General features: G+C 36.8%; 1 protein-coding gene across 3 annotated transcripts in view; it reads left to right on the forward strand.

Annotated features, from left to right (window-relative positions):
* Positions 1-20,469, forward strand: part of Dpp10 (dipeptidyl peptidase like 10) — a 1,509,398-nt gene that overhangs the window by 961,181 nt on the left and 527,748 nt on the right. For all 3 annotated transcript variants that reach the window (XM_028883881.2, XM_028883880.2, XM_028883882.2), the window contains exon 3: positions 4,313-4,408. In XM_028883881.2, coding sequence (XP_028739714.1) covers positions 4,313-4,408 — 96 coding nt within the window. The remainder of the gene's footprint in view (positions 1-4,312; positions 4,409-20,469) is intronic.

Below are 20,469 nucleotides of genomic sequence, written 5' to 3' on the forward strand. Positions count from 1 at the left end.
TCAGCATTTTATTCATCAACCAATGGGAACAATACATTCACAGCATGCAGAGCACCATCACCCATCATTTCCCCTTTTCTTTGTATTTAAAAGGACAGTTTTAACTTTAACATAGTAAGATTATATATAACAAAACAGTTATCAAGCAAGAATTATAGTTATAATATTTAGTCTATTTGTATTTGGCAAAAATTAAAGAAAATATTCTATCTATCTTGTATTTGTGAGTCTAAAGTTTTATATCTATCCTATCTCTTATCATAACCAACCAGACACAGAGGAAGCAAGATGTGAAGGCAGAACTGAGAAAAGGTACCAAGCCACATGGCTAAACACAAATAAGAATTGTGGGTTAATTTAAGTGTAACAGCTAGTCAATAGTTAGCCTGAGCTAATAGCTGAGCAATTTTAATTAATATAAGCCTCTGTGTGTTTACTTGGGTTGGAGCAGGTGTGGACTGGGCAGGACACAGGAAAACTTTCAGTTACAAAATTGAGTTTATAAGTGTTTCCTGTTTCCTTTTTAGAAAATTACTCATTTTTGCAACAGTGTGCATACTTGAGTATGTATGTATGTATATTGTTAGAAACAAGAAAGATCTAGATGTTATACAAAAGAACAAATGAAGAAAGTGAAAGTAGCTTAGTAAGGCATTTATTTTGTAAAAATGGTGTGTAAGACAAAAAAATGTACAAAAAAGGCAATATGAGACAAAATGTCTACAGAAATACCACTGAGTTTGTTTTGTGCTGGCCATCTATAGCTGGATACAATGCCTACCCTCAAGTATAATTGTATGCCCAATGGGACTCCACTGGAGAAAACTGAGTTCTTTTCCTTTGCAATGTATCAATTAAAGATAGCTTCTTGGTTACAGATGGGAATTCATCTCTGCTTCCTCATCTCAGCACTGGGACCCTCTGCAGCTTAAACTTGTGCAGGCCTTGTGCATTCTGACACATCCTCTTTGAATTGATGTACACACCTGTCCTGTTGTATAATTCATCCCCTCTAACAATTACAATACCTTTTCTTCCACATAGCTTCCTAGGTCCTAACAGGGAGGAAGTTAGTAAAGACAACCCGTTTAGAACTGAGTGCTCCAATATTCTCCATTCTCTGCACATTATCTAATTGGAGATCCCCGTGTTAGTTCCCATTAACTGCAAGAGGAAGCTTCTCTATCGCTAGTCTATGGGTGGAGCAGAATCTTGTTTGGAGTCACTTTATTGCTGTTCCTTTAAAAGAACAATAATATTAACTCAAAATTGTTATTATTTTAACTTGACTTATATTCTTTGTACATGGTACCGAGTTCCAGGTAAACACACAATATACTTTGATATATTTGCCTCGTGAAACCTAGGCTTCTATTTCTCTCCCATCTTCCTCACATTTGTTCCTTTCATTCACTTGGATAGTACCATTTTATGTTTATACACACAGGATCTTAATTATCTATATAAAACTCAGGCTCCATGTATAAAAGAAGGCTTGTGAAATTAACTTTCTGAGACTGGTCTACTGTACTTATTATGATCATCTGTAGAGAATACTAGTTGTCAAAGGTGGGTGGATACAGTCAATGAGAGGAAGGTATGGGGTCCATGAGACCCTGGTGATGAATCTTCTGTATCTTGACTCATTCAGGTGTTATCATCAATGGCATAGAACTAAACACACATGGAAATGAATACAAGCACACATAGTGAAGTCAATAAGGGACATGGAACTTATCAGTTCAGTCCTTTCCTCTGCTCTTATTTAGGAAAATGTTATTTTTCCATGTAGGGAAGATGATTGAAGAGTGTTTAGGACCTTCATGCAATAGCTTTCCACTAGAATTGCATATGAACCTGCAGTTACATAAAAATACACATTAGACAGTTAGACAACAGATTGTTAAAACTTTAATAAAGAAAGAATATGAAAAACTGTTCAAATGTGGTGTTACTGAATTTCAGAAAAACAAAAGATTCAATTATCATTAATATTTACCAATAATTTCACTTACCATCCAGAATTTCATACATATATGCAATTTCTGACAAATTGTGATACAGTGTGTATTAATCTTATCTATAATAGTGACTTGCATTGGGAGAATTCTGTTCTCAGTAACGTCAAACTATTAGCAGTAAATCCAATAGGATCGTAAATAAACTACATGAGAAATAAAAAATAGAATACTCCAAATGTTAAGAGTCCTTGCTGACCTTCCAGACAATCCAAGTTCAGCTCTGGGCAACCACTTGTAACTCCACCTACCAGCTGATCATATATCCTCTTCTGGGCCCTGTAGACACCTGAACATATGTGCATACTCACACATAAATAAAAATAACAATATATATAAAGAATAAAAGGACATGCTTGAGAATTATAAACGTTTGTTTTGAGTATTTGAATAATGATTTAAACAAAAGATTGTTTATTGTGGTATATTTTCCTTGTGAGGTCAAGTATATACATAAATACCTTTGCACACATGTGATACAGGTGTATATTTATGTGTATAATTTTATCATCCTACAAGGTATAGTAAGCAAATTCTGTAAAACTTGTTTGGAGGTAGAGTACTTGACTGTGTTGTGAGCTTCCCTGGGTACAAACCCCCAGTGATGCAAAAGATACAGTATGTTGGATTTTTTTAGAGTATCTGACCAATTTGAATTCTTGTAGCCAATGGCAATCAATCTATTGCTGAGGCTTTCTTTGGCATCTTGGGCAAGATAATCTCTAGGTCTCTCTGAAATCCCTCAGCATCCTGCATCCTTACTCCCCTTCTATCACAGGCTTTGTTTTGTAAATTTAAGTTCCTCTGAATAGACAGGCCTCCTGCTTCCACCAATACTTGTCATTTGAAACCTTTTGTTAGAATTCAGGAAGTTTGATATCTTTAGAGGTATTTTGATTTATATGTGTTTATGTGCATATATCTCATGTGTGCAAGTGTTCATAGAGGTCAGGAGAGGGCATCAGATTCTCTGCAGCTAGAATTACAGGAAGTCTTGCACTCTCCAATTTGGGTGCTAAGAACCAAACTTGAGTCCTCTGGACAAGCAGTGCTCTTAACTGCTGAGCTCTCTCTCTAGCCCCAGGAAAGTTCAAATTTTGACCTTTCTGATTCCTTGATAAACAATCAAATGCATGTCTTTGTGTACCATATTCTTTTCACATCTGCATATAATCATGTCTGGTGCTAAAGTAGAAATCAGATAACTCTGATTTTTTTTTTTTTAAGTTATCTTGGCAGTCATAGTGTTGGTTAATGGATTCATTGTACTGTGTTTAAAATAAGTGACTGTGCTACATACTGCCGAGAAGCCATGGCAAGGTCTTGGTATAGTAAGTGCTGAAATTTTATAAAAGATAAAATCAAATGAGATTAGTAAATATCTTTGACATTTTGTTTTCAGTCAGAGGGAAGGTCATAGCTAAAAGGTCACTAAGAAGAATATACTCATTCACAAACAAACAATGCTACTGTTTTTAAGAAAGTGACAAATTGCTTTATATAGTTTCTTGAATGTAAAGGGGTGTTACAAACACCGCTTTGTAATTCAAGCCATAGTCTTCCATTTCTGGGTTTTGGAATGTAAAAAGAAAATCAAACCATGTTCATCTTCCAGAGGTTAATGTGCAATACTTGTTTCCTTTGTAGCTTTTCATTCTTTGAACTTGGCATTCAAGAATATGATTCGCTTAGCATTTGCTAGGTAGTAATTGTGTGGGAGAATTTTGTATTCATTCTATTTATTTGAGTTGCCTTGGGTTAGAAAGCTCTCTTTTACCTATGAAGTGCCCCCACCTCTCTCATATTTAGCTTCTTATAAAAAGGCTAACTTTACAGTTAAATAGCATAAAAAGTGAGGAATGAATTATGATTAAAGATGCAAAAGTGGTTCTTTTTCTTGGCTGTTTTTGTAGTGTGTGTGTGTCAATGTATATCTTAGGATAGATCTATTAAGTTGATGTCAAATTAAAACAATTTCATATTAAGACTCTATGATTATTTAAAAAGTTTAGGCCAGGTACAGTATTGTGCTCCTAGAGTGTTACTGCATGGGAGCTGGAGGCAAAATGATCAGGAATTCAAGGGCAGTCTCCATTTAATAAGACCCTTTCTTTCAAAACAAAACGAAGTGTCCAGAAACAATCTTTGAGTGTCAAAATCTATTCCAAATGCTCAATTTAGATTGATGTCTAGTTAGTGTATATTTTGAAGCAAAATATTTTAAATCTTATATCTTATTCTTGTAAGAAAAACAATACAAACCATTCCTGACTTTGTATTTATTTCCTTTTCAGATGAGCTAACAAATTCTTCAGAAACAAGATTGTCATTAGAGGAGCTTTTGGGGAAAGGATTTGGACTTCATAATCCAGAAGCTCGGTGGATCAATGGTAGGTGTAAAGCTTTTCATGTATTCTGTTAGTTTTGAATTCTGTTTAACTAAAATAAAATACAATGATGCTTGAAGCGAATGTACTAATGTAACTCTTCGAGATTCACAAATGTGTTATTTAATCAGCTGAGAACCAGTTTCTCAACAATGTATCACTACAGCTGCAGCTGTCTCCTACATCTAAAACTGAGTGTGGTGTATCTGCTATTCTTTGTCCTTTTCTCTTCCCCAGAAATGAAACTCCTTCAGCTTTCTTTAAACCCAAGTTTAGTATTAAAATAAGAAAATAAAACAGAACAGCTCTGTGTGGTAACTTGAGCATTTGTTTGTCTTAATGGATGCTAATAAGAGGAGTTACTAGCTAAACTAACCAAGAAGAAATGTATTTGTGAGGATAGTTGCAAGTATTCTGTGTTTGTGTGTGTGCATATGTGTGTCCAATTTGAGTGACCTAATTATCTCAAGTGAAAGGAGTTAACTCAATTAATTGTTGACATTAGTTTCTTTAGATGTAATGCTTCAATTTATTTCCGCCTGGAGATGATTTCTAACCAGGAAGAAATGTATTTGTGATGATAGTTGAAAGTTGTGTGTGTGTGTGTGTGTGTGTGTGTGTGTGTGTGTGTGTGCATGTCCAGTTTGTCTGAGTGTGCAAATCATCTCAAGTGCAAAGAGTTAATTATTGACATTACTTTGAGATGTAATACTTCATTTATTTTTTACCAGGTGATCATTTCTCTGACATAAAGATGATCTTATTAATGATCCATTTCTTCTCAAAATTTCTAACAAACCTTCAAAATGGCTACTCTAAATGTGTAGAAATATTTTCATTGAGATGTTTAGACATAGGGTTTGGTTAATTTGCTGTATTATATGATGCTCTTACTTGCAAGTTCTTTATAATAAAGTCTTAATAATAATTAATTTCTAGATACTATTAAAAGACTATACCTTAACTCATGAGGGCAAGGATCAAATCAAACTTGTTTATTTGATCTCATGATAATTCCTGGAAATAAAGAAGAACATGGATGTGTCTTTTAAATAAATGAATGAATGAATGCCTTTAATTGACACCTACTTTCATTTCTTTCCTGAACATATGTCAGTTAATATTGGTTGGAATGCCTTTGTGTCCTGGTGTTTGTATTATAGATAGAGACTACAATGCAGGGATGTTTCTTAATATATTTTTGCATTTTCCTTTGTAATTGTTCATAAATTTGAGACCAGTTGTCTAAAGAAGTTAACCATTTCTCTATGGTCATTGATGTTATATAGTTTTATCAAAAATGAGTATATTGTTAAATATGGCTAATATAATAGCTATTATCAAGGACGGTTCTGATGCATAGGTCTCCCACTGATCATTATTCCCAGTATGTGGTAGCAGTTTTGTAAATTGTCCATATAATTGTCAACACATGTTTTGATCAAAGGAGCTGATAAAAGGGATGATTCTAGAATTTCTTAAACATTAGCAACATTGGAAATTATTAGATTTGAAATGATGACTCATCCTCCTTTCTATTAACCATGATTTTGAACTAAACTGTAGACATTTATATCTGTAGTCAGACTTTAGAATGGAAGAAAAAAAATTATGGCCTTTAACCCCCTTCTCAGACTAGCTTGTACTGTTTAAACATGCACCTACTTTTGTGTACAGTTGACACTGTGGTATCATAACACCTAAGGAAAACAAACTTCTCAGCAAAGAACTACATGCTAGGTTGAAATACACTTACTATCTAGGATGCAAATTTTGCTTTTATACTGCTCAATGTTTGAAAATCATATATTTGGTGTTAATTGCTTTTTAGCATTTCCTTTAACATCCTTGATAATGTTGATCTTGAGATGATATATGGGGGCAACTTTGCAGGGTGAAACCCCAGATATGACATTCTAATCCATTAGAGAAATAATATCTATACAAGGATTTGATATCAAAGCAATCCTTGAAGCTGGAATATACAGAACCTATTCTCTGAGAACAGGCAGTCTGTGTAAATACCACTGACGGTATTGCTGTTAATATCTGTAGTTTATAGACAATGATTGTTTTCAGAGTGGTATTGTTCCAGGAGTTAGGATCAGAGCCTGGGTACTGACATTTCCCCAAGAGCCAGGTTTAGCTATGCAGCCTTAATAACATGATTAAACAAAGTAGTACGAGCAAAAAGAAAATAAATTACTCGGTGTGTTCACATGGGAAAGAACAAAGAAATCTGGCTCTCTGCTCCCCCCACCCCCCCACCCCCCACCCAGTCCACCTCTAGGGTCCTCACATCAGGATTAGGTTTAAACAATGAGAGGAATATTTGTAGCTGACAGTCCTGGTCACGGTGTGATCTTGCTCACTGTTGTTTCATCATTGTGTGGGTCCATTGTCTCCTGCAAGCCCATAAGGACTCTGTGAAATCTCCTTCCTTGGAGACAAGTTCCTCCTCTGTGGCACCAGCCTTTAGCCTTTTCCTTCCCCTTCCGTGAAGTTCATGAGGAAATTCCAAATACTTTAGGATCCATTGTTTTAAACATCTGATAGTCAGATGAAGGGACACAATTGCCTCTTTAGAATATTCTTATTCCTTTGAAACAGTATTTTTTTTTTCATTGAAAGTTCCAAACATTTATGCAATGTATATCAATTGTGCCCATTGAGCACAACCCCCTCTTACTCTCCCTGACAGAATCTCTTTTAGGACAGTAACAGTGGGTGGATCTGGGCTCTGTTCAAGCTCACTCCCCTTGCTAGCAGTCACTAAATATTTACTTTCGCATACTCAAAATAATGGAGTGGGAGCCACCTTCATAGAAGGGGGTTAACCTTGAACTTCTCCTTATGAGAAATTATATCTGAAAGTGAAAGGTGGATCTTTCCCTTTGCTTTTACGGTTTTTCTAACATAAAAGTCACCTGAATGAATTCAAGCTCAGCTCATTTTGAAGCTCCATTTAATTCTTGGAGGTCATCCTATGAACGCTTAATGCATTATCGGTCAAGAGAAGGAGGGCTGCCTCCCTGGTCTGGCACGTGGGCTGTCATTGTCTCTGCTGCTTCTCCAGTGATATGTCTGAGGGTGTCACTGCAGCCTTGGACGGGTGCTGCTCCATGGTTAACTAAACAACTGGCCTGTCCCAAGCTTGCCTCTGTCCTTGAGATCTCCATATTTATAACATCTTCCTATTTATATCACCTTGAATCCTAGTAATCTATCTGCTTTTTAAAATGTTAATCTCTGTACATTTATTTGGTGATCAATTTGAACACCAGTGAAGGATCTAATACTGAATGCCATCTCCGTACAGCACTATGATAGATGATGTTACACATGCCGCATGTAACAGCATGCAACACTAAATTCACCTGGAAACCTAAGGTTGGATTTAGAAATGTTTCCAGATACAAGGACAAAACATAGCCTGCCTGTCTTATTTTATTTTGTAGTATACTAAGTTTATTCTTTGAAATTTTCATACAGGTAGCCAATGTACTTTGATAAAATTCACCCTTCTTTTTCCGTTAGTACTCCCAGATCCAGCCACTGTCCTTTGATGCCCTCCCAACTTTGTATCCTTTTTGTGGTTGTTGATTGTAACCCACCAAGTTCAGTTACACTATGTTCATGGGTGTGGAGTCATCTACTGGAGTACCTTCTATTTACCAAGGGCCACACCCTTACAGCAAAGTAACTTTTCCAGCCCAGTAGCCATCAACTGTAAATGGCTCCTCAGCTAGGGTTGGGGCTTCTGCCTTGTGAGCTCCTTCTACTTTGGGGATGAAATGGTGACTAGCTTGATGCTGTGCAGGTATTCATTGTGGCAGAGCATATTACAGTCATCAGGTGTGGAGCTGATCCTCTTGTCTTTTCACTCTGAAATGTGTCCTCACTGCTAACACATAGAGTAGCCATACTCATGACAAGTTCACTTTGTAGAGCTTTCACTCCATTCACGAGTATTATAATAATATGCAGGCAAATACATGTATATATGCGGTCAGTAAAATTGCCATGTCTTTAATGATGTATTTAGTATAGAAAGTGAACAATAGTGTTAATGTCAAAATGGAACTGCCGTCTCCAAGAATATGAGATAATTCATGCTGAGCCCAAGTATCACTGGCCATGGCCTGGGAAGACAAATTTAGAGTACCCCAAATTCCACCTTCCAATGTGGTAATAGTTTGATTAAGTTTGTGTAGTAAGAGAACAAAGAGAGTTATACACGTAAGAAGATACTTTTAAAATACATTGGTGGAGATATTAAAGGGACAGGTTACACCCAAACCAGAGGAATCTGACCTAGAGGCCTCAGATACTGTCTGATGATGTTCTTAGTCTTTGGGTTGATGGGACCTGGTGTTTTGTTAAACCAATACATTTCAAAAGGTTTTTATAACATGAATCGTAAAGGGGTTTAATAATTAAAAAAAAAAAAAAACAGAGCCAGCTATCAGGGTGAAAACTGAAAGATCAGAGAAGCAGAACAGCCAGCCACTAGTTCTTACCACTAAGAAATCCATCCTCAGTGGAAAGAGCAGAGTTCCTGTTTCCTCACACCTTATATACCTTTCTCTGCCCTGCCATATTACTTCCTGAGATTAAATGTGTGTGTGCTTCCCAAGCAAAAGCATGAGATCTCAAGTGCTGGTATTAAATAAGGGTGTGTGCCACCACTGTCTGGCCTCTATGTCTAAGCTAGTGGCTGGCTCTGTCTTCTGATCCTCAGACAAGTTTTATTAGGGTACATAATATATCACCACATTTTTTTTTTATTTGTTAGTTGTAATGATGTTAGGTTAGACACATATGTGGACAGAAATAACTACTAACCTGGCAAAGGACAACCCAAGATAAAATGTAATTAGGCTTCTGAACCTGCAACATTCCAACTTTTTCACAGTCATTGAAGTTCTTACCAGTTAAGCAGCCTTGCAGATTATTTCAAAATGTGAGATGACACTTTGTTTTCACATACCATAGTGACTTCCACACAGTGCACAGCTTAGAAGCCTACACTCTTACATGACAATGACTTGTGTAGATTATCTACTCATACACATGTCCAGGCCCCAGCAAGTAACTGTTAAGGTGCTTTTCGCATCACATGTCAGTGGCATGAATGACTTCACCTGTTCAGAGCTTACCAGCACCCCTGTATTCTGGGCCCTCGCCCACACTCTTTTCACTCTCTGGAATCTTTTTCTGTATCTGCTAGTCTGAGGTGCACATTGTAGGAAGAGCTGGTGTCCATGACAGCCACTGTTCTCTCTGTCACTCACAAGGAGCATCTCTGTCTTAGTTAGCTTAGATGCCAACTTGACACAGCTTGGAGTCACCTGAGAAGGGGTGGCTCAACTGAGGGGTTGACCAGAGCAGAATGACTTGTGGGCATGTCTGTGTTGAATGTTAATTTATGTTGGAGGTCAGCCTCAGTGTCAGATATCTCAGAGTGGTCCTGAACTGCTTAAGAAAGCTAGCTAAGAGCCTATGAGCAAGCTACCATGCAGCATCCTCTCTGATTTTTGCTGATCTTCTTGGCTGTGCATGAGTTCCCTGGAGAGAAGAAATGCTTCACAGAAAAGCAATCAGCTTTTCCTTCAGGTTCCTTTCTTGAGCTCCTGTCCTGACCTGGAAATGTAAGCCAAATAAACTGTTTCCTCTCCTAAGTCATCTTCAGTCACGTGTTTAACACAATAGAAGAAACTATAACACCCTCCCCCACCACACACACACACACACACACACACACACACACACACACACACACACACATTTTCCAGCTCCAATGCACTCTGTAGCCCAGGTTGACTTTAAACTCATGGTAAACTACCTGTCTTAGCCTCCCGGGTACTGAAATTACATGCTTAATCACTATGCCCGATTTCTCTGATGCAGAAATATTTATATTTGGAAGGGCTGTAGCCTCACAGATCTTTAAATGGGAGGGACCTGCAATCATGTCTCTAGAGATGTTCTGGAAATCTGATTTCTTTCTTTCTTTCTTTCTTTCTTTCTTTCTTTCTTTCTTTCTTTCTTTCTTTCTTTCTTTTTTTTTAATAAATCTCCTTTGCAGTTTCTCTCCCAGGATGAAAAAGCCATGGTTATCACTTTTATGAAAAATGAAAGACATTAATCTAAGTAGCAGCAATATTATTTACTATGATTAGAAGTCTCAGCACTGGGAAAAGCAAGCAAATACATTTATGCACTGTTGTTTGTCTGTGTTAAATGACTTTACCAGGCTCTGTCTTTTGTTTTTCACCATAACTTGGTAGTCATAGAAGTGTTAGGCATTATTGTCCTCCTTTTAATCCCAATTTGTACTCAGTTAAATTACCTTTTCTTTGATCTCTGCTATTCTCTTCTTAAACATTCTTCCACTTTTATTCATAGATTTAGGTTCAAGCATTTTTCATAATATTTTATCTATTCTTTAAGTATTTAACACATATGTACAAAGTATTATGACCACATCCACCCATATTTCCACCTCCAGTTCCACCCAACTATAATTTTTATAATCATCAAGCATGCTGACATGAACATAGGGTAGAAGTAAGTTTATATCTTGGTGTCTTTGGAGATGGCATAGGTTTTATGGAGTATAATCTATGAAGATGAAAACAGTACATAGATTCACACACACAAACTTAAACATAGGACTACATAATTTCACAACTATTCAACTGAATGTTAGATAGTCAAAAATAATCATTTGAAAAATAAATAACATTAGAAGAAACTTACAATAAATTATTAAGTAAAAGTTACACTAAACACAATTATGTGCATACTCTTCACAATTTTATTCCATACATGCAACAACCTATTCATACAAATACCAGAAGAGAGTGTGATAAATATTAAATCCAATTTCGATAGCAGAACTACAAGTTGCTGCTTTTATTTATTTATTTTTCTTTTTTGTCTATACTTGCTGCATTTTCAATAATTGTGTTGTTACTCTTTAACAAACAGGAAGTTACTAGAATTCAAATGCTAATTATGTAAGTAGATTCACCTAGTCAAAGAGTAATTACATTCTTATTCATGAGACAAGTTTATTTTTAAAAACCGGTTAGAGATGAGTATAAATTTAAGAGTCAAGGACTGACAAGATGGCTTGGTAGGTAAAGGCGCTTGCCACCAAACCTGATAACCTGAGTTCGGTCCCCAGGACCCACATGGTGGAGGGAGACACCTATAGTGTGTCCTCTGACCTCCACACACGTGCCACGGCATGCAGGCACCCACAAATAGATAAATATGTATAATAAAAGTTTTAAAAGATGGACAGAAGGTGAATTGTTGGTATGAGGGCCATGGAGCCTTGCAGAGGCATAAAAGTGGGTATTAGAAATAAAATTTCAGTGCTGAAGAGTTGGCTCAGGAGTTAAAAGTGCCTTGTGTTCTTGTAGCACCCATATCGGGCAGCTTGTAACTGCTTGTAAATCCAGCTCCAGGGGGACCCAATACCCCTCTTCCAGTCTCTGATTTATTATACTCTGCTTTCTTGGACACACCCAGAGAATTATGGAAATGATGCCATCCTCCTTGGTGAATCACTGCTCAGAAAGTTAAAAACCAGGCTAGGGATCTAGAGAACTGTTTTCATGAGTTACTTTTCTCCTTAGAGTAAATGTATGGCAAAGTACTTCAGTAGGGAAGTAGACAAGTTATTAGCAAAACTAGCAAAGGGCTCACGAAAGTATACCACTTAGCACATTTATACCTCTCAAATGACTAGAAGCATTTTATTGCTTTATTGTTTGTTACATTTTAGCTTAAACTTCTTGAAATGACAAATATAATCATCTACTACAGAGCCCCACACCCAAGCGATCTTCCTTATTAGCTGCAGAGAGTCAAACTTTTGTTTGAAATTCAAATCTAAATAGTTTTCTTAAAGTGAATATTAAAAAGAATCCAGTTTATCTTAAAATAACAATGTTTATACTTTACACAGAGACAGAATAAGAAAGAATTTACTCATAAAATACACTGTTCACATTTCAGATTTTTAAAAAAAGCATTCAGGAAGAAAATACATCTTTGTGTGATTTAGAGGTGAAATGACTGAAGAATTTATGGGGAACTGGAAATATAAACTTAGCTTCAAGAGAGCTACATGTTTCCTTCCTTGTGTTTGTTGAAATAGAACATTGTATTTTGATAATTAAAGAAATAAGAAATAAAAGTGAGCTTGCTTAAACAGAATGGCATGGGAGTGTTTACATAGAGTATTTGTTGATTTGTAGCTATGTGCCCGATTTAGACTCTGTTGATATAGAAAGGTTTGCAGTGAAGTAAATCATGTCCATGAAGTCTTGTGTGATCCTGCACAAGCATGCCTGGTCTTCACATTGTTGTTGCAATAACTGGGTTTCCCTACTAAAACTGTATAATTGGAGATGTGTTGAGCCCAGTGATTCTATTTCTATCTATCCATTTTTATACCCATCTAAGTACATATCTGCCTGTTCTTTTTATTTATCCAGCATGTATCTATGGTGCACAGCCAAGATCTTTTTCTTTATTCAAGTATATAAATAGATATAAATATTATCCCTTCACTTAATAAAATTGTGAATATAAAGATACTTTTCAAGTTATGCACCATATCTTTTCATATGTCTCGGGCTTTATAAAATGAAATTACTAGTCAGAAAGGTGAGCAGGGTGGAAAGTAGAAATATATGGAGAATTGCAGAAACTGTTCATTCCAAGCTGTGATGAGGTTTGATGAGCTTTATTTCCCTCTAAATTCAAAATATAATTCATTGCACTCGTCATACTCTCTGTCCATCATAGCATGGACTCTGATACATTTTCCTTATTCTGACTCTTTTTCATTTGCTAACGACTTTACATATCTACTAATGATTATGAGTCATACATCCACACATCACTGATGAGATCAATAGAAATAGAATATAATGAAAATTCTTAGAGACTGTAAAAGCTACTTTGAACATAGGAACTGAAGAAATGGCTAAACAGTTAAGAGCACTTGGTGCTTGCTCTTGCAGAGAAACTTAGTTCAGTTCTCAGCATTCACATCGGGCGACTCATCACTACTTGTAACTCTAGTTACCAGGGATACAATGCTCTTTTCTAATCTCCATAGGAACCTGCATTCATGCACACCTACCTACATACTGACATTCATAATAATAGAAAAGAAAAGAAACTACATGAACTCTATTGATCCAAACCAAGTGGACAAAAATTAAGTGATAAATATAAGGGATACTTTTACAAACAGATCTTAGAACTAGAAGGATGCAATAGAAAAAAAAAAAAACAGCCAGGCAGTGGTGGTGAATGCCTTTAATCCCAGCACTGAGGAGGCAGAGGCAGGAAGATCTCCAGGAATTTGAGGCCAGCCTAGACTACAGAGCGAGATCCAGGGCAAGCAACAAAACTACACAGAGAAACCCTGTCTCGAAAGAAAAAAAATCAAAAACAAAAAAAGAAAAAGAAAAGAAAAATAAAGAACACTTAGCTGTCTTTTAGAAGGGATGGATTTTAGAATTGGTATAGAAGACAAATATACTTAGAGAATGAAAGAGAGCATTCTGGGAGAACAAGGATGTATGAACATATCCACAGGAATTATCATACTATGCAAGGCTGGCTATAAGCAACATGCTATATGTTGGAAATAGAAACAGTGAATATATTTAACAATTTGGATCAGCACATGGTTATTTTACTGTAATTATTACACACTGATCCTCACCATGTTGATACTTTGATTAGATTATAATTTTGAAACAAACAAGGCTGATGTTTTGCCGATGACTGTTAACTGCATGGTTGCCAAATTAAAGTGTGAGGTCCTAGTGACAAACATCTACCTATATGTTTACAATATATCAGAATTTACATACAATTCTGTTTTTCTACAACATTTCCATGTATGATATTTATTTGCAGTTCTTTGAAAACTCTTATTTGGAAAATAAAGACAGTTTTATTTTTAACCTTTTAAAAGAGTAAATGGAGACTCAGAGAGGAATCTTTTACCTCTACAAGATCCATAGACAGTGACGATCTCTGGTTAGAAGTAAGGTCTTCTTTGCCCAGTGATGGAGAGGACACGTGGGAGGAGGGGTAATGTCTCATGTGAGTCTATTGAAGTACCATGACCTATACTGATGTCAGATACTACCTAGAACTTAAAATCCTACCAGCTTAGGGAAACGTAAGTAGACAATGAATAGGAGAGTTTCCTGAAATTGTTGGAATTTTAGGAATGTTTCTATTTGACAATATTTAAATGATTTTGAGAAAATCTAATTAATTATGTATTTTTAAGAGAAAGTCTTTAAAGCTTGTCATAATTTAAAAATTCTTCATAGATAGGAATGATTTCCATATTACTCTTTTTATTTAAAACACATTTTTTTTTATTGATTCTTTGGGAATTTCATATCATCCATCCCAATTCCACTCACCTCCAAGTCCCTCCGTATCCTTCCCTCACCCCTACAGCATTTTTCTCCAAAGACACCCCCCACCAGTTGATTAATAATAAAACAAAACAACAAACACAAAACCACCTCATGGATTTGTCTCTCCAAAATCTCTTCATTCATCCTAGTGGCATTGGGTGCTAACTCAGACATGGCACTGAGCAACAGCTCAGGCCCGGACAGCACCATGGACTCAGTGGCTCATATTACTCTTTTAATTCAATTTACTTCATGTCATGTTTCCCCCTTTCTGTGTATCTATGTACATATCTCTAAAGTGCTGATTTTATTTAATCAGGTTATTTAGTCAATTTCAAGGGTCCCTTCAGACCTCTGGATAAAGTAAAGTCAAATATTCCAGACCTCAAGTTTATATTAGATGAACGAGTGCCTTCTGAGATTGTTAGCTGGAAAAAATAACTTGAGACAATATTGTTTACCACTCAGTGACTGACCTACTCTGTGGTTTAATCATTTAAAGCCAAACATTTAGTCATGTGGAATATTCTATCACACTCACACTGGTTTTCTTTCATGTATATTCAAAGAAGTGCCCATAGGACAGATCTAACACATCCATTCTCTTTCCTTTCTTCCTAGATTGCCTTTGTGCTTGCAGTGAAGAGGGAAACACTGTTAATATTTGCATGGTACTGTAAGACTGTAGAAAAAAGAAGGTGAACCTCTGCCTTCATTGGGTCCTTATTATGCTTCTAACAACTGAAGTTATGCTTTGGGGACCTCCCTGGTAGCCAAGCACCGCTTCTTGCATATTTAATTTGCCATAGATAATGGGTCAAATTCTCTGAGTTTGAGCACAGACATGCTCACTTTACAAACAAAGCACTGCAGTTTAAAGCAAAAGAGGAACCTGGTCAAGGCCACAGTACTGGCAGGAAGCAGAATGGGAATTAAGTTCATGTATTCTCTCTTAATGAGCGTAGTACCTGTAATCAAATAGAAGCTCAAGGACCAGAATACCAAGGGGAAGGTAAATGTCAGGAAGAGAAAATTACCTTGAGATGTAGCATTACGTACTTGCAGTATAATGTAGAAGTGAAGCTTTGCGTGACTTACACAAGAATTCTAAAATACAATGAACACAGAACAAACTTTAAAACTGAGTGTGCAATGGGTATTACACCAGAATTCAGGGGACATTTTTGCTCAGTACTGGAATGTCTACCTAGAGGACTCTCACTTCCTTTCTGAAGCTCATTTTCCGTCTCTGTGTGTACATTGTTTGCTGGATGATATATTATAATTGCAGGGAATTAGAATATATTAGAATTATCTAAAGGTGGGTGAAATGGCCCAATAAGCTCTACATGAAGCCACAGTCTGAAGCAGATCTGGTCATTCTAAATTTCACATTGTCTCTGTTGAAAGGAAAGTGTGATGGCAATCACCAACACTATTACTGTTTTATAGTTCTTTGTGGTCACTCACAGAATTCTGTCCAACTCTTCTCTCCTCCTAAAGGGTTTGTTAAATGGTATGAAATAAGTCAATGGCCTCAAATTCCAACAATATTGTTATTATAAGGTTTCTTGTTTTAAAGTCTCTCTCTCTCTCTCTCTCTCTCTCTCTCTCTCTCTGTCTCTCTCTCTCTCTGTCTCTGTCTCTCTCTCTCTCTGTCTCTCTCTCTCTGTCTCTGTCTCTCTCTCTGTCTCTCTCTCTCTCTCTCTCTCTCTCTCTCTCTGTCTCTCTGTCTCTCTCTCTCTCTCTCTCTGTGTGTGTGTGTGTGTGTGTGTGTGTGTGTGTGTGTGTGTGTGTAGTGGGGGAATGTTGGTGAATGTATGCCCTAAGCTTGTAACATTAGAGTCCCTTGGAGGCGGAGTTACAAATTGTTGAATTTCATTCAGTGTAGTGAGTATTTGGAAACATCTCTGGTCCTCGAGAGCAGCATGTGGACTTAACCACTACACCACCACTCCGGCTCCCAAGAACGTTTTTTAAATGCACCCTCCTGACATAACATGTCTAGAGACTTGTGTATATTTTCTATGATTTAAATATTAGTTAGCACTACTTCTAATGAATCCTGATCATTTTAGAGAGTGTGGGAAGTTCAATATAGGATATTTCCATTATGTTATCATCTTATAAAATGTTTCATTTTACCAAACTTTTGTTGCAAATTTTCCCATTAAGGGTTAAGGTGGAAAGTATATGAATATATGTATTACACATATGTATCTATTACCTGTTTATGCATGATTTCCAATATTTTAAGAATCATGTCTCATGAAAGGATAGTCAGAGTAGATGCAAAACTGCAAGATTTAAGTGTTTTCAAAGAGACACGAAGTAGAAGGAGAGTTTTTGTTTAAAAGAAGGAAACCATCTTGGAAACTCAGGACTGGGAGGGTGATGTAGGTGAATATAATCACATTATATTATATAAATATATAAAATGATAATGATGCCCATTATTTTATACAATTATCATAGGCTAATAAAAGTAAATTAATTAAATTTTAAAGATGTGAGTCCTGGGAACAAAACTTGGATCCTTTGCAAAGCAGTTCATATTCTTAACTGATGAGCCATCTCTACAGCCTGAATGGACTGAATGGAGGCATTTTTTTCCAGTGAAGTTTTCCAGCTTTAAATTAGACTATGATAGACAGGAGGGATTTCTCAATCCCTGATAGCAGAGGAAAATATTTTGGGTGATTCTATGATAGTAATTCTTTAATGAAATTATTTGTTTATTTATCTATCTATCTATCTATCTATCTATCATATATCTATCTGTCATCTATTTATTTATTTATTTTAGTGTGTGTGTGTGCATGTGTGTGTGTGTTTGTGTGTGTGTGTGTGTATGTACTCATTTGTGTCACTGTGTGCATGTGGATGCATGAAAATGTGTATAAACTTGTGCTTTGAAGCCAGAGGTCAACATCATGCATCTTCTTCAATCATTCTGTTTTATGAGGCAGGCAGGTCCTCTCACTGAACCTGGGGCTTACAGATTCAGGTAGACTGGCTGGCCACCAAGACCCAGACATCCTCCTGCATTGTAATTACAATTCTGTGGAGACATTTTCAGCATTTACAAATGTGCTTGCCATCCAAATCCAGGTCCTCATTCTTGTAAGAAACGACTTCAGTTACTGAACCATGTTACTTCATATATAACTTATACATAACTGTAAGAGGTGATCTTCCCATCCAACTTGACTCTTATGAGCTTGTCATTTAATCTCCATATATACAGAAAGGCTTGCTTTCACCTCCTGGCTTAGCTGTGCTTTGGTTTAGGAAAACAGTTCAGAGTTTTAAGAAAGCTTTCACAGAATAAGTCCTGCTTCTCCTTACCGAAGGCCGGAAGAGGCGGGGTGGAGGGGAGAACACTGATAGGAGACATCTCTTTTCTCTCATTGCTTTAACTGGACGCAAGAACTGTTAATCAGTCATTTAAAACTGATTTCCTTCCCCACCTCTAATCTGTAATACCTAGCCATGAGCATGGTGCTCTCAATACCCATGTCAGTTTAATGAGCTGGAACGCTCATTACAAGCGTTGTATACCTAGACTATTAACACATCACCACTGCCAGGTCTTTGCAAATGGCATTTTAAAGCAGATCCTTTGCATATATCTTTCCTCAGTTGATATTCCATTTGCACAACAAAATGTACCAATTCATTATTTACAAATGTGCTTGTCCCTCCTTGGAGTTAGATCATTTACTTGATTTCTGTCATTTATACTACTGCTAACCCTTTAATTTGTCTTCTGTAACTACATGGTATAATGAAATATCTTTTCTTTTATGGTGTATTCCTCAGCTTTTAAGTTACCCCAGGATCCTGTTATAGTGAAAGGACTGAAAATTATGAGACTGTTTATTTACAGATGTGAATGAGACTATATGGAGGCCAGTGAATACTACTGAGTGGCATCTCATCTTGGCCATTTCTCTTTTACTTTTTAAACCAGAACATCTCTGAGATGGAGGGAGTAAGTGAGCCTGTCTGAAGGGAAGCATCATGGTTCCAGAATCTGGTTAAAAATTTCCATCGGGTCCCCGTGGTTCACATGTACCCAAACCCTATGTGGTTGGTTATATCATCACCTACAAGACTGAGAGCAGAGTCATTAGTTTTCTTAGTGATTAAGAATAGAAATTTTAAATTAGTTTCCCCCAAAGTACCCATAAAGCTTTCAAATTGATCTTTTCTACACAGCCTTCCACCATAATGTGTCGTATCTACCTCACCTCTTCTCACTAGATGGCATCTTCTGAAAGCTCCCACCCTTTCCCTTGCATTGCTAACTTCCCTTTTCTCCAATAGAACTGGTCCTAACTTCAATCGCAAATGCCTTGCATACCGCTACTGTAGTAGTGGGTCCCGGAAGTATTTCTCTATAGACTGTCTTTTTCCTTTTATTTCAGATTCATATATTTCAATTAATAAACAGACTATCAGGCTAAATGACAAGCACTTTTACCCATTGGACCATCACACCAGCCACAAATATTATGATTTGAGTGATTTCCCCAGGATGAATAAGACTCCAAATCTCTAATGGAAATTAAAAGTGGAATATCAATTCAGCCTTTCTTCCTCAAAATGATAATGATTATTCTTGAAAAAGCAGTAATCCAAGTTGGTTTGTCTTTTTGTAATATATACTTATGATTGCTTATTTTGAAATAATTCCATAAACTTTGTATTGTCAATAATATAACTGACTTCAATATTTTTGAAACCAGAAGCTGATACTCTATAGAAATTCAAATGAAAGCCGGGCATTGGCGGCACACACCTTTAATCCCAGCACTCAGGAGGCAGAGGCAGGCGGATCTCTGTGAGTTCGAGGCCAGCCTGGGCTACAGAGTGAGTTCCAGGAAAGGTGCAAAGCTACACAGAGAAAACCTGTCTCGAAAAAGAAAAAAAGAAAAAAAGAAAGAAATTCAAATGGGCAAAAAAGCTTTGGATTGAACCTCAAGATTTCAATTGGAAAACAACTTAGAATTTAAAAATGCCCATATTATAATTCTTCCTCCACCCAGGATATAATTTTGAATACAAACCTAATTTATTCTAAGCAATGTGTCATAATTGGAAACCATTAATGATCTGAACAGACCTTGTATTTAGCCCTTATGGTTGAATAATGTCAATGATCCCTATTGAAGGTTTCCTGTAATTCATTACAGCATTGGATTTCTATCTCTTCTTGTTATGAGTGCTTCAACAAATGAGAGGGAGGGAGGGGGAGGGAGGGGGAAGAGAAAGGAAGGGTGGGAGAAAGGGAAAGGAAGAGGGGAAGAAGGAGGGAGGGAGGGGGGAGAGAAAGAAAGAGAAAGAGAGAAGGGGTAAGAAGGAAGGAGAGAGGGTAGAAGAGGGAGGGATGGGGAGAGACAGAGAGAGAGAGAGAGAGAGAGAGAGAGAGAGAGAGAGAGAGAGAGAGAGAGAGAGAATATGAATGAGAATATGAGTAAAGCTTTGAGTCTACAGGTATGCTGTCTGGAATGTACCATGGGCTCTCTACTTTCATTCTTGGTAGCCTCTGGGACCTTTGGGCCCTAGGGCTTGAGGCACATATGAGAT

This window comes from Peromyscus leucopus, chromosome 15, assembly GCF_004664715.2.
Source record: "Peromyscus leucopus breed LL Stock chromosome 15, UCI_PerLeu_2.1, whole genome shotgun sequence".
Taxonomy (NCBI): domain Eukaryota; kingdom Metazoa; phylum Chordata; class Mammalia; order Rodentia; family Cricetidae; genus Peromyscus; species Peromyscus leucopus.